Here is a 14,780-nt window from a genome sequence, read left to right on the forward strand (position 1 = left end):
GGTGACGGTCAAATCCGACAAAACTTTAGTAGCCATGTCACAGGATATCCTTTTATCCAGGAGTGTGTTAAGCAGCAGAACATCTTCCAATGTTTAGATGGAGAATTATATTATACCTCAGGCTTTGGTTACAGTTCATATGGCATTTAACACAAAACGCAAAACCGTCGGGGATTTGAATACTTTATTTGTGAATTACGTTTCTCCAGAAACATACATGTACATACCAATGAAGTGACACTATGTGCATCTGTGTACGAGCTAGCACCTGGTGGGGGGTGGGAGGCATCCTCTACATGATGCAGCAGCCATCACATCACCCACCCACACGCTTTTCTGACAACCCTGACTGGTTAAAAACAGATTTATAAGACGTCACCCTGGGATGTGACTCTGTATATAATAAGCTAGACAGTACAGTAGGATGTTTGAAATAAGTATATATTATCATTTGCAATAGATTGTGTTGTTTTATGTACACATACTAAAGAGAAACAACACAGATGCAGTTTATTCTGATTCCTAAAACCCTAGAAACGCTACCAAGTAGCCTGAAGTAGAGGAAAGAAATTGCAAAAGCATCTTAAGTCCTGTGTATCATTCGTACACAGTGGGCAAAGAACTGGTAGAGAAGGATATGCAACCCTTATTAACAACAGGAGCATGACCTGTTGATGGTGTGAAACACGCGGTTAAAGGGGATTAACCCAGGACTTCATCTTATACTCTTTATGGCTTGCTCATGGAAACTTACATTGCTTCCTCCGCAGACAATTCGTGATAATCGACATGGCGACATGAACATCGCAGTAATGATTTGATAAATATTTGGCAGAAATCCTCGCTTTCGTTGCTTTTCTCTTTTTGTACTAATCAGGCAGTCCGGTTAGTACTGAAGTACTTCATCGTTTGATGACGACTTTATACCAAAGCGACTGAACCACTAGTGCCAGTATATGCTTTGTCAAATCACTCGATGAGAGAACCACGTTATTTAACAAGATCTGTTAATTCTAATTAAACATGGACACCGACAACAGAAAGGCACTTTCATGTGTAATTCCTATGACGAACTGACGTAGATGATGACAACCACGATCTAAATACTCATTAGAACATTTACTTTGTGAGAAGTGGCTCCAAATTGAGTTTTAATTTTTGACACTGATCATATAATGAATTCGATAACATAATAAACATGAGTTCTCGTTATTATAACTGATTGTCAGTTTCATAAATTTAGTTTTCGAAATGGCTCAGTTTTAGGACGTCAGATTTTGATGACTCAATAAACGGTAACGATTCGCGGGGATCTCTTGGCTTGTCAACAATAGGTTAAAATAAACAAACATACGACTAAAGTTGGCGACAAAGTTGCCCTTATTACGCAGTTTGTCATGGCATGTGACACAGGCGGGGAAAGACGCGTGTCAAAATAAGCTACTGACCACGTTGCAGCTGGTCTGTCCACTGTCCCGTCCCTTTGTCTACTTGACAAAGCCACCCACATGGGCTGCCGGCATCACTGACGGTTGCTAAAGACGTTTATGACTGAACGAGGAGGTTAAACAGCGAAATGCCGCCTTACGGTGTATACGTCGGGGTTTCATGGTGACTAAAGAGTCATCATTTGTGGAAAAATAACATATCTCTCGAAATACAATAAAAACAAATACGTATATATTCATGCATGAAGATGACACTATTGCAGAATCAACACACAGCTGGTTGAGTTGGATGGCATAAACTGGCATGACATATATTCAATACATGAATAAACAATGAGCGATGTTAACACATGGGGTATCAAACTGAACTTGTCCATAATATCCATTGATTAAGGGCGGTTGATGCTGTCGGCATGTGCGGGTAGCCTTCCGTCAGTGATGTACACTCCATGCTTCAAATCGTACAAGAATGCATACTCCGCTCCGAGGGTCGTTGTGAGGAGTATATATAGGCCACTGGTGTACACTGAACAACAAGCGCAAGGCACCGACATTTGACTGTGGTCTGGCGTGGACATAATGCATGAACAGTCTGGGGTTCAGTTGAATCTGGCATGAAGGCAAGGTTAGGACGGATGATCGATTTAAATACAGTAGAACACATACAGTGACGTGATGTGACAATATGTACAAGACCCTACCTAGCACCTGGTGCTGAAACCTGGATGATACCAAGCATATCTCAGCAAGACACGCTCTGTTACGGCAACCACGTTCTAAAGAGCACCATTTGCAAATTTATTCAACATATGATCTTCGAGCTACCATATAATAAGTGAGGCCTGTGATATCAAAAGACACAAGCACATAAACAGTGTTTACAGATCGTTCCGAATAGCACCAAGATCTCACAACTGTCCCCAATTGAGCAACTCACTGTGCCGCCATTATGAATGTGCGCATGAAGTGATGACATAGTACAAAGTGTAGTCCATTATGAAGGGGCACCTGTCTCACTGCGACATCTGGTGCCCGTAGGGGGAGTGATGCATCGTGTTGTATTCCTGCGCTTTGAGACGTAAACACGCTATACTCGAGCCCACATTGGGCGGGGGAGAGTAAGAATGATTTGCCAGCGCACAACTTGACGAAGTGGTAACTGGGCTGTAACTGGGTGGTGTTGGCCAGGACAGGTAATCGGAGTTCATAGGGGACGGCCGAGGGGTGATTGGTTGTTCAATGGGGGTGTTTTCGGGACTTCGGCCATATATGCTTTGTCTCTGAGCCATCAAATTTCGTTCGTTTCTTCTAAACTTTGCTCGTCGATTCTGAAACCACACCTGAAATGACCAAAACGTGTTTATGACGCAGACATTGAGCGACACGTTCAGACTTGTGACATTTACCAGACATGGAGGAGCATACACTGAACGCAGTGGATATAAGCTAGAATTGTTCTCCTGCATGCTTCAATTAATATGGCAACTTTTGTCGTCATAGAAATTCATTTCCTATACACCTGTTACAACCTGTTTCTGCCATGGATGTCTGCTGCCACCAGTGCAAATGATGTGCAGCATATGCACAGTACATATTGATAACTTGCCTGAACTCTTGCTTCGCTCAAATTGACCCGCCTGGCTAATTCCTCTCGAACAAAGGCATCTGGGTAGTGTGTCCTCTCGAACACTCGCTCAAGCGCCGCAAGCTGGGTGCTGTTGAATGTTGTGCGGTTACGTCGCTGTTTCCGCCGCCGTTTGCCGTCACCGTCATCCTTCTTGTCGTCATCGTTGTCGGCTGTAAGGAAAGATACTCTTTGTTCAACATATCGAGTGATTCATCTTCTCAACACATGACATACAGAGTGATGCACATCCCACAACTATACAAGACATACAGAGTGATGCACATCCCACTACATACATGACATACAGAGTGATACACATCCCACAACATACATGACATACAGAGTGATGCACACCCCACTACATATATTACATACAGAGTGATGCACATCCCACAACTAAACAAGACATACAGAGTGATGCACATCCCACTACATACATGACATAGAGAGTGATGCACATCCCGTAACTATACAAGACATACAGAGTGATGCACATCCCACTACATACATGACATACAGAGTGATGCACATCCCACTACATACATGACATACAGAGTGATGCATATCCCACAACTATACATGACATACAGAGTGATGCACATCCCACAACTATACATGACATAGAGAGTGATGCACATCCCGTAACTATACAAGATATACAGAGTGATGCACATCCCACTATATACATGACATACAGAGTGATGCACATCCCACAACTATACATGACATACAGAGTGATGCATATCCCACAACTATACAGAACATACAGAGTGATGCACATCCCACTACATACATGACATACAGAGTGATGCACATCCCACAACTATACATGACATACAGAGTGATGCATATCCCACAACTATACAGAACATACAGAGTGATGCACATCCCACTACATACATGACATACAGAGTGATGCACTTCCCACAACATACATGACGTACAGAGTGATGCACATACCGTAACTATACACGACATACAGAGTGATGCACATACCACAACTATACATGACATACAGAGTGATGCACATCCCACAACATACATGACATACAGAGTGATGCACATCCCACAACATACATGACATACAGAGTGATGCACATCCCACAACATACAAGACATACAGAGTGATGCACATCCCGTAACTATACAAGACATACAGAGTGATGCACATCCCACTACATACATGACATACAGAGTGATGGGACATCCCACAACTATACAAGACATACAGAGTGATACACATCCCACAACATACATGACGTACAGAGTGATGCACATCCCACAACATACATGACGTACAGAGTGATGCACATACCACAACTATACATGACATACAGAGTGATACACATCCCACAACATACATGACATACAGAGTGATACACATCCCACAACTATACAAGACATACAGAGTGATGCACATACCACAACTATACATGATGTACAGATTGATACACATCCCACAACATACATGACATACAGAGTGATGCACATCCCACTACATACATGACATACAGAGTGATGCACATACCACAACTATACATGACGTACAGAGTGATACACATCCCACAACTATACATGACGTAAAGAGTGATACACATCCCACAACTATACATGACGTACAGAGTGATACACATCCCAAAACTATACATGACGTACAGAGTGATACACATCCCACAACTATACATGACGTAAAGAGTGAATACACATCCCACAACTATACACGACATACAGAGTGATGCACATCCCACTACATACATGACGTACAGAGTGATACACATCCCACAACTATACATGACGTAAAGAGTGATACACATCCCACAACTATACATGACGTACAGAGTGATACACATCCCACAACTATACATGACGTACAGAGTGATACACATCCCACAACTATACATGACGTAAAGAGTGATACACATCCCACAACCATACATGACGTACAGAGTGATACACATCCCACAACTATACATGACGTACAGAGTGATACACATCCCACAACTATACATGACGTAAAGAGTGAATACACATCCCACAACTATACACGACATACAGAGTGATGCACATCCCACTACATACATGACGTACAGAGTGATACACATCCCACAACTATACATGACGTAAAGAGTGATACACATCCCACAACTATACATGACGTAAAGAGTGATACACATCCCACAACTATACATTACGTAAAGAGTGAATACACATCCCACAACTATACAAGACATACAGAGTGATGCACATCCCACTACATACATGACATACAGAGTGATACACATCCCGCAACTATACATGACGTAAAGAGTGAATACACATCCCACAACTATACAAGACATACAGAGTGAATACACATCTCACTACATACATGACATACAGAGTGATGCACATCCCACTACATACATGACGTACAGAGTGATACACATCCCACAACTATACATGAGGTAAAGAGTGATACACATCCCACAACTATACATGACGTAAAGAGTGATACACATCCCACAACTATACATGACGTACAGAGTGATACACATCCCACAACTATACATGATGTACAGAGTGATGCACATCCCACAACATACATGATGTACAGAGTGGTACACATTCACCTATAGCGTGGATAGATCCCACATACACAGTGATAAAGATCCACCCCAGAAACTACGGTCAACGGTGTGATACAGTGATGGTAAATTCGTGGTTTGTCAAGAAAATATTGAAGCGACCGTAAAATGTCCATGAAAGCGCACCCTCCCACACCTCCGTCAAGCAGATAATAATGTGTCCTGTGTTGTCAGTTGTTCTGAATCAGGGCGTCTTGAAGTGTTGGGGTCTATCTCACCCCCATCACCATCAGGGCGTCTTGATGTATTTGGATCATCTCTCCACCATCAGGGCGTTTTGATGTGTTTGGATCATCTCTCTCCGCAATCAGGGCGTCTTGATGTGTTTGGATCATCTCTCTCCACCATCAGGGCGTCTTCATGTATTTGCATCATCTCTCTCCACCATCGGGGCGTCTTGATGTGTTTGGATCATCTCTCTCCACCATCAGGGCGTCTTGATGTATTTGGATCATCTCTCTCCACCATCAGGGCGTTTTGATGTGTTTGGATCATCTCTCTCCGCCATCGGGGCGTCTTGATGTGTTTGTGTCTATCTCTCTCCACCATCAGGGCGTATTTATGTGTTTGGATCATCTCTCTCCGCCATCAGGGCGTCTTGATGTATTTGGATCATCTCTCTCCGCCATCAGGGCGTCTTGATGTGTTTGTGTCTATCTCTCTCCACCATCAGGGCGTCTTGATGTGTTTGGATCATCTCTCTCCGCCATCAGGGCGTCTTGATGTATTTGGATCATCTTTCTCCACCATCAGGGCGTTTTGATGTGTTTGGATCATCTCTCTCCGCCATCAGGGCGTCTTGATGTGTTTGTGTCTATCTCTCTCCGCCATCAGGGCGTCTTGATGTGTTTGGATCATCTCTCTCCGCCATCAGGGCGTCTTGATGTGTTTGGATCATCTCTCTCCGCCATCAGGGCGTCTTGAAGTATTGGGGTTCATCTCTCTTCCGCTATGGACATGGGTTTACGCTGTCCCCGACATCCAAATGACGTCACAGAGCATGTTTAACGAATTCAAGATAGACGGTATGTATCTCCAGCCTCTAGACCCGTCTACTCACAAAGTAACTTATTCATTAAGCATCAATCATTCCTGTGTCTCTCCTTATTTTAGAGGCTGCCCTCTCCAAACATAATGATGCTCTCAGTAGGTGCCGGCTATTGATTGTAGCTTGGTTGAGACCCAAATGACATCAACAAGCAAAACTGAGTACACTCAAGAGGTGTAATTAATGCCCGGCTCTCTTTGATGTGTGTTTCCAAATGCCAAGCTCTTCACCGTCAGTAAGATCTGTTTTCATCAAGGAGCATGGCAAGGGGATTGATGTTTTATACAAACTGTGTACTTGTATTAGACAGACTACGATGAATTATGGCCAATCCAGATTTTTGACATACCTTTTTAAAAGATTTATGACAAAAACCTGACGGCAGTGTTTGCGATGTTATCTAGCAATCCTCAGCGGCCATCTCAATTCGCGCGGACATACGAGTCGCTAACACAGGAAATCTACACTCAGATTACATTAAAAAGCATTTCTGAGCATGCTTTAGTCCCTTGCTTGTATTGATCAATACGATAGTAAGTAAACTATTTATTCTGCGTTAAGTGAGGGGAATCTGGGGAGATGGCTGCTAGCATATCGTCCAGCATCCACAGAACACGGCCCCAAGGAAGCCACACGGTAATGTGCCTTCATTGAACTCATCCGAGAGTGCGCTATGGAGCCTAGATTCCGTCAACTTCTATATGAACAATACCCAGTGAAATTGTCCTACCCGGCTTTTGTAAACGCCGAAGCTCGTTTTGCATAGGTAATACACATAATTTTAATATATTTAAAGAGGAACGGTGGACAATGATACAAACGGCCACCATTGTTTAGATTACAACACGTGTTTAGAGATGCAATCATTATCCCCTTACGAACCCAAAGTTGGACAGGGGATAGAGAAACGGGCTTCGTTCGTACATTTTGTTTAGCGAACATATATCTCTAACTGTGAAATATTTCTTTGCGAATTATATATAGATATCAGTGCAGAACTAGTGCTATTAATATTTCTAAGGCCACACGTTCAAAAGAAGGTATGGTTCGTTGATCGTCTTGAAACTTTGTATTTACATCAGGTATAGCTTTGTAATGGCGTCTTTTCCTGGTCTGGAATTTCTTCTTCTTCTTTTATGTTTCCGAGGTTTACACAGTTTAAATTGAAAAAAGGTAAAACGTATTCGGAGAGAGTCGTACAGCGTCTTCTTCTTCATTTATTGCATACATGCCATAACTGAGTATTGTATAATTACTCTGTAAACACACTTCAATCTCTTTCTACCGTTTGAAATAATGGCATTGTGTCTCCATTCATGGTGCCGAAGTAGACGCGATATGAATTTGCTGTTGCTTGGTACACCTATTGCCGTGATAGTGTTATCATATCTCAAAGTAGTAAACAATATTAACCACAATAACAGTTTTTTTTTTATTTTGTGCTGTTTGTTTCTTCCATCTATTTCCTTGTATATCCCTCATATGTTGTCATAGAATCAAGAGTCAAGAATGTTTATCGTACAGAACACCCTCGTAGGGCAGGCTACAAACTATCTACATATGGAATAAATATAAGCATAGACATGAACAATGATATATATCATGTGGTGGCTGGCAGCGTGTACTTTAATGATGCAGATACTGTATTGATAATACATAATAATCAGTTCTAGATGATGTCTATAAGAGAGGTTCTTTTAATAATAGTGTTCGAAGAAGTATCTGCCTTTCATTCTGATAATTTGGACAGTACAAAAGGAAGCGTTTTTCATCTTCTATCTTATTTAGGTTATCAGTGTTCACTTGGTCACTTTCAATGAGAAATATATTTTAAAATTTTGTTTGAAGAGCTTCATAGAATTTTGAGCAGGGGCATTTTCACTGTTGGGTTTTGGAAGTAGGTGTGCCATCATATATTTGATAGCGGATGTCCAGGACAGTTTTGGTGAGGCCAAGAGAATATCCTCTTAGTACGCAGCGAATAAGAGCCTGTCACATATTCCAGGTCACTCAGGCGCTGGTAATATCTATACAATGACATATATATTTGTAAACTAAGAGGGTACATTCCTAGTCATATGTCGGTTAAATCATCCAATCTTCATTCCCTGTAAATAATATCTACAGATATTTACAGTTTGTATTACGTATACGCGCATGCCCGGCAGAATCCCTATCAACATTGTGATGGGATTTCGGCAGGGAACAGGTTACCATATTAAGCCAGGTGGGCACTAATGTTAGAGTGACCACCTGCACAGGCGGATACACATACGCCTGTGCATCTTGTTTCATCATAACATTCTCCTCCCGTTTACCTCAAACATAGCTTTGAAATTAAAAGAGTTGTCACACTTTCATAAGATTATGGTCTTAAAGCTTATCCTAGCTTATAAATCCACATCAAACTATTTTGAGTAATAGGAAAAAAATAACATTTTCAATATGGCTGAACGGGGAACAAGGCACAACACGCTCACTTGAATACCTCAGATTAATAAAGAAGAAGACCATCATATTATGTAAGTCTTGTATACAGAAGCATTTTCACTGAAACATCCCAAGACACCTTATCACCCTCAACAAGTACTTGAGAGCATTGCAGATGTGTAATCACATAGCAGGAACAGACATTGGTGAGACATTGGGGTTATCTAACACCAGTTTCATGATCACATTTGCCGTATAGGAAAGGATTAAGAACTGAAATAATTATTGCTTTTATGGAGACTTGTGAGTCATCCCGTCAACAGCGAAAGGCGGAATGACATCAATCATTGAGCTTGGTTGTAAATCTTTGCCAGTGTCGTCCTCGCCATCTTGATGCCACACGGTGTGGCGAGCTATTGGCACTTCAATGAACAAGATAAGTTGGCATGTACTTGCAAAAGTCAGAAGCAGCCCTGTCAAATATAATTAAAAACATTTCTTTATTAATACAACTCCTTAGTAAAAAAATAACCTTTGACTCATCTTGACCAAAACCTTTTCAAGGTAGGGCTACACCCCAGAGAAGGCATGCAGTTCAATGATCATGCACGAAAGTAGCCACAAACGTTTTAGTGACCTTGACCTTTTCATGAAATTTCACGACAGGGCCATTTGGAGGGAGTATAAGTATGATTTTTAATGCGAATAATCTTTTGGGAGTAGTAGTAAGATTAATCACAGGTGGCTGGATAAAAAACGTAAAGGCATTCCCGTATCCCGGTGTCGGTAATAATCCCACTCGGAGGATGTTTAGGCACAAGATATCGGCAAGTTATGTGACTACGTCCGTTCTCAAACGGAAACATAGCCACGTTTTATAAAAAATATACTGATTTTGTTGTGGCTTCTAATAATATAAACAAAAAAGTATTACTCAAGATCAAGATTAACGAGAAAACAGCGTTATCACTATCCCCCGACATGAGGCACATAAGAATTTTGTTTGTTCATATTGTAGTGAAAATGAACTATAAAAATGACCCTAAAAACCCTTAAGAAGATATGGGCACTTGTGTAACTAATAACATCAGTGTATCAAATTTCATTTCTCTGAGTTGAATAGTTTTTGAGATGACATATCCCTGGTCTGGTGTAATTCAGAAATGGAGTTTGGCTACTTCTACCCTACTTTAGGTTCACTGCCATTGGATACCTTCAGTTCAGTGAAGAAAAAGATAATGCTCTTAGGTATTTTTCAAAATCCCAATCATCAAATCAGAAAAAAAGGCACCAGTTCACCACTAGACTGATCTGTATAGCAAGTTTCATTCAGAAATATTCAACGGTTTTGGAGTTCTGTCCCGAAAACGGAAAACAACTTGTTTTCATAATGAAATTATTCAACGGTTTTGGAGTTCTGCCCCAGAAATGTTCATCTAGTATTCTTCCCATATGTACTTCTACAACTGATTGTCAACATGCTCCAATAATTGTCGGTAAAAAATGATTGTAAACAGTTTATTTAGTATGTATAATTCACTGTTTATTCACTCAGGTCTTGTGTTGTTGAGTAGGTTGGTCGTGTACAGTGGTAACTCTGCTGATTCCCAAACTCTCGTTTTAATGCATATATTCAACTTGACCGCAACCTGATGCATATTTGCACTGCTTGGACTCAACCAAGTCATTTCAAGGAAGTCAACATGACATGTTCCACCGCCGGGGTACCAGGTCATAGAAATCATGACAAAAAACGTTGAACGAATATATTTCCCGAAAAGCATATTAAATCTCAGTATTGTTGTTATTTTGAAGTTGTATTTCTGTACTAGTTGGTTTGAAATAACTCAGATTCCGAATGACTATCTCCATCCCGAAAGAAACAGTTCTAACAGTTCTAATTACATATTGTACGAATCTAGAGCGGAGGACTCAGTCTGAAGGTTTTGCAACACGTGTCACCTCTAGATGGCATCACATCCGACTACCCGTGAAGGTTTTGCATCACGTGTCACCTCTAGATGGCATCACATCCGACTACCCGTGAAGGTTTTGCATCACGTGTCACCTCTAGATGGCATCACATCCGTCTACCCGTGAAAGTTTTGTAACACGTGTCACCTCTAGATGGCATCACATCCGTCTACCCGTGAAGGTTTTGCAACACGTGTCACCTCTAGATGGCATCACATCCGTCTACCCGTGAAGGTTTTGCAACACGTGTCACCTCTAGATGGCATCACATCCGTCTACCCGTGAAAGTTTTGTAACACGTGTCACCCCTAGATGGCATCACATCCGTCTACCCGTAAAAGTTTTGTAACACGTGTCACCTCTAGATGGCATCACATCCGTCTACCCGTGAAAGTTTTGTAACACGTGTCACCTCTAGATGGCATCACATCCGTCTACCCGTGAAGGTTTTGCAACACGTGTCACCTCTAGATGGCATCACATCCGTCTACCCGTGAAGGTTTTGCAACACGTGTCACCTCTAGATGGCATCACATCCGTCTACCCGTGAAAGTTTTGTAACACGTGTCACCTCTAGATGGCATCACATCCGTCTACCCGTAAAAGTTTTGTAACACGTGTCACCTCTAGATGGCATCACATCCGTCTACCCGTGAAAGTTTTGTAACACGTGTCACCTCTAGATGGCATCACATCCGTCTACCCGTGAAAGTTTTGCATCACGTGTCACCTCTAGATGGCATCAGATCCGTCTATCCGTGAAAGTTTGTAACACGTGTCACTTCTAGATGGCATCCCATTCGCTTACAGGTGGAGGTATTGCCACCTCTAAGTGGCGTCACATGCTCTACTTATGAAGTTGTCACCACTTTATATGGGAGCAATGAGGGACACGCAGACAAGCACCTTCCACCGACGTGCCTCTGTATCTCCATGTATGATGATGATGGTAATTAGAACTCTGTGGCGGGAGCGCATCTTGGTGTTGTAGAGCGGTGCCTCCCTGCCCGGGCGCATACAAGCTGCTGTAGACACACTGGCGCTCTCTCGGATTGAGACATGCATTCATTCATTTAGCAATATGGGAAAAAATCCGTTTCTTTGAAGAGAAAAAAATGAAGTCTCAAAGAGGAGGCGTGATCTATGAAAAAAACATGGGACGCGTAATGAAGTTTATAATAAGGTCGGCGGTCGTGTGTCAGCAAGGACTGGATGAAGCTCGCATCATGGAAATGCACCCTGTTGTGATACCACTTACGTTTGAACCGATCTAGTCACATAGTGCTGCCTGGTATTGTATCAGAACACATACAGGTAATCGAGGTCGTATTCGGGCATCAGATTTTGTTGCAATATAATGGTGAAGTTCAACAAACGTCTGACGTGAAACGGCGAGGTCCTTGTGGAAAGATGTATGTTGCACACTTCTCACAGAAGACGGCGGTCCCCGGCACCGTTGATCGTGGGGAGCAGACGCGGCTTATCGCGTCGTTGTCGGAGCCGTTGATGGCGCTAGCGGAAGCCTGGGCTTAATTGGCCACGTTGTTTAGTATTTGAGGTCAACCCATCACTCATCCCCTGTTCTAAAGTCCCCAAATGTTTAGAAAACACGCCACTTCCTACAAGACGAGGTCAGCCCGTGGACCAAGTGGCCTGATTGCTGATCGTTTTATTTCACTTGCCATAATCACCGTGCTGCTCACATAGCAGCCATTGTTTCAACAAGTGGAACATTTCATAATTGCGTTGTAGACACGTGGGTTGACATGGCAAGCTAATGTTGACTGCTTTGCTAAAATAATATATATGTCCTTGTGTCCGCCGGGTACCCACCAGTTCAGAATATATGCCAAACAATTCAATTACTACCGTCCAATATCAGTGCAACTGCAGTACTTCACAAAAGAGGTAGTTTGACTGATTCACTTAACAGGACTGGCTGGCTGAAGGTGAAGTCGACACAGGAGAATATACATCAAGAACAGGATGCTCTGATCGCTCCACTCTCACTATGCCTGCGCTCAACTGTCACAACAACGCCGCCTGTTTCCTAGTGTCCAAAAGTTTATCATATGAAGAAATGTCAAAGACTCTTGAAAATCACCAATTACGCATCATGGTAGACCATATTAACTTGTGAGTAAATGTATTTTTGGTTTCCTATCTGTTTCTTACTTTCTTGTTCTTTCATTCCTTTCTTGTTACAGAATATACCGTGTACACAACATACTCTCATCTATAGAGTTCACATGCAAAATAACGACAATGCAAGATCAGATAATGGTTTACAATATACAAATAATCAGCACAAACTGCCAAGGTTGAACAACAACAAACATATAGATGTTTTTCAAAATTTGAAAAAAAGAACAGGATGACAGACTGACTGTGAAGTCAACACAGGAGAATATACACCAAGAACAGGCCTGGTTGGCTGACGGTGAAGTCAATACAGGAGAATATACACCAAGAACAGGCCTGGTTGGCTGACGGTGAAGTCAATACAGGAGAATATACATCAAGAACAGGCCTGGCTGGCTGTCTGTGAAGTCAACACAGGAGAATATACACCAAGAACAGGCCTGGTTGGCTGACGGTGAAGTCAATACAGGAGAATATACATCAAGAACAGGCCTGGCGGGCTAACGGTGAAGTAAACACAGGAGAATATACACCTAGAACAGGCCTGGTTGGCTGACGGTGAAGTCAATACAGGAGAATATACACCAAGAAAAGGCCTGGCGGGCTGACGGTGAAGTCAATACAGGAGAATATACACCAAAAACATGCCGGGCGGGCTGACGGTGAAGTAAACACAGGAGAATATACGCCTAGAACAGCTATGGCTGGCTGACGGTGAAGTCAACACAGGAGAATATACATCAAGAACAGGCCTGGCTGACTGTGAAGTCAACACAGGAGAATATACACCTAGAACAGGTATGGCTGGCTGACGGTGCAGTCAACACAGGAAAATATACACCAAGAAATGGCCTGGTTGGCTGACGGTGAAGTCAATACAGGAGAATATACACCAAGAACAGGCCTGGCGGGCTGACGGTGAAGTAAACACAGGAGAATATACACCAAGAACAGGCCTGGTTGGCTGACGGTGAAGTCAATACAGGAGAATATACACCAAGAACAGGCCTGGCGGGCTGACGGTGAAGTAAACACAGGGGAATATACACCAAGAACAGGCCTGGCGGGCTGACGGTGAAGTCAACACAGGAGAATATACACCTAGAACAGGCCTGGTTGGCTGACGGTGAAGTCAATACAGGAGAATATACACCAAGAACAGGCCTGGCGGGCTGACGGTGAAGTCAATACAGGAGAATATACACCAAGAACAGGCCTGGCGGGCTGACGGTGAAGTAAACACAGGAGAATATACACCTAGAACAGCTATGGCTGGCTGACGGTGCAGTCAACACAGGAGAATATACATCAAGAACAGGCCTGGCTGACTGTGAAGTCAACACAGGAGAATATACACCTAGAACAGGTATGGCTGGCTGACGGTGCAGTCAACACAGGAGAATATACACCAAGAACAGGCCTGGCTGACTGTGAAGTCAACACAGGAGAATATACACCAAGAACAGGTATGGCTGGCTGACGGTGCA

The 14,780-nt window shown here is 42.6% G+C and overlaps 1 protein-coding gene across 1 annotated transcript in view; it reads right to left on the bottom strand.

Annotated features, from left to right (window-relative positions):
* Positions 1–212: 212 nt before the first annotated feature.
* The window catches only part of LOC139459494 (paired mesoderm homeobox protein 2-like), a 47,214-nt gene continuing 32,646 nt past the window's right edge, over positions 213–14,780 (bottom strand). Inside the window, exons 2-3 of the mRNA XM_071240948.1 lie at positions 3,055–3,245; positions 213–2,788 (exon numbers count right to left, since the gene is read on the bottom strand). Coding sequence (XP_071097049.1) covers positions 2,462–2,788; positions 3,055–3,245 — 518 coding nt within the window. The 3' untranslated portion in view covers positions 213–2,461. The remainder of the gene's footprint in view (positions 2,789–3,054; positions 3,246–14,780) is intronic.

Source organism: Haliotis cracherodii, unplaced genomic scaffold (genome assembly GCF_022045235.1).
Source record: "Haliotis cracherodii isolate W230 unplaced genomic scaffold, xgHalCrac1.p SCAF_13, whole genome shotgun sequence".
Classification (NCBI taxonomy): Eukaryota; Metazoa; Mollusca; class Gastropoda; order Lepetellida; family Haliotidae; genus Haliotis; species Haliotis cracherodii.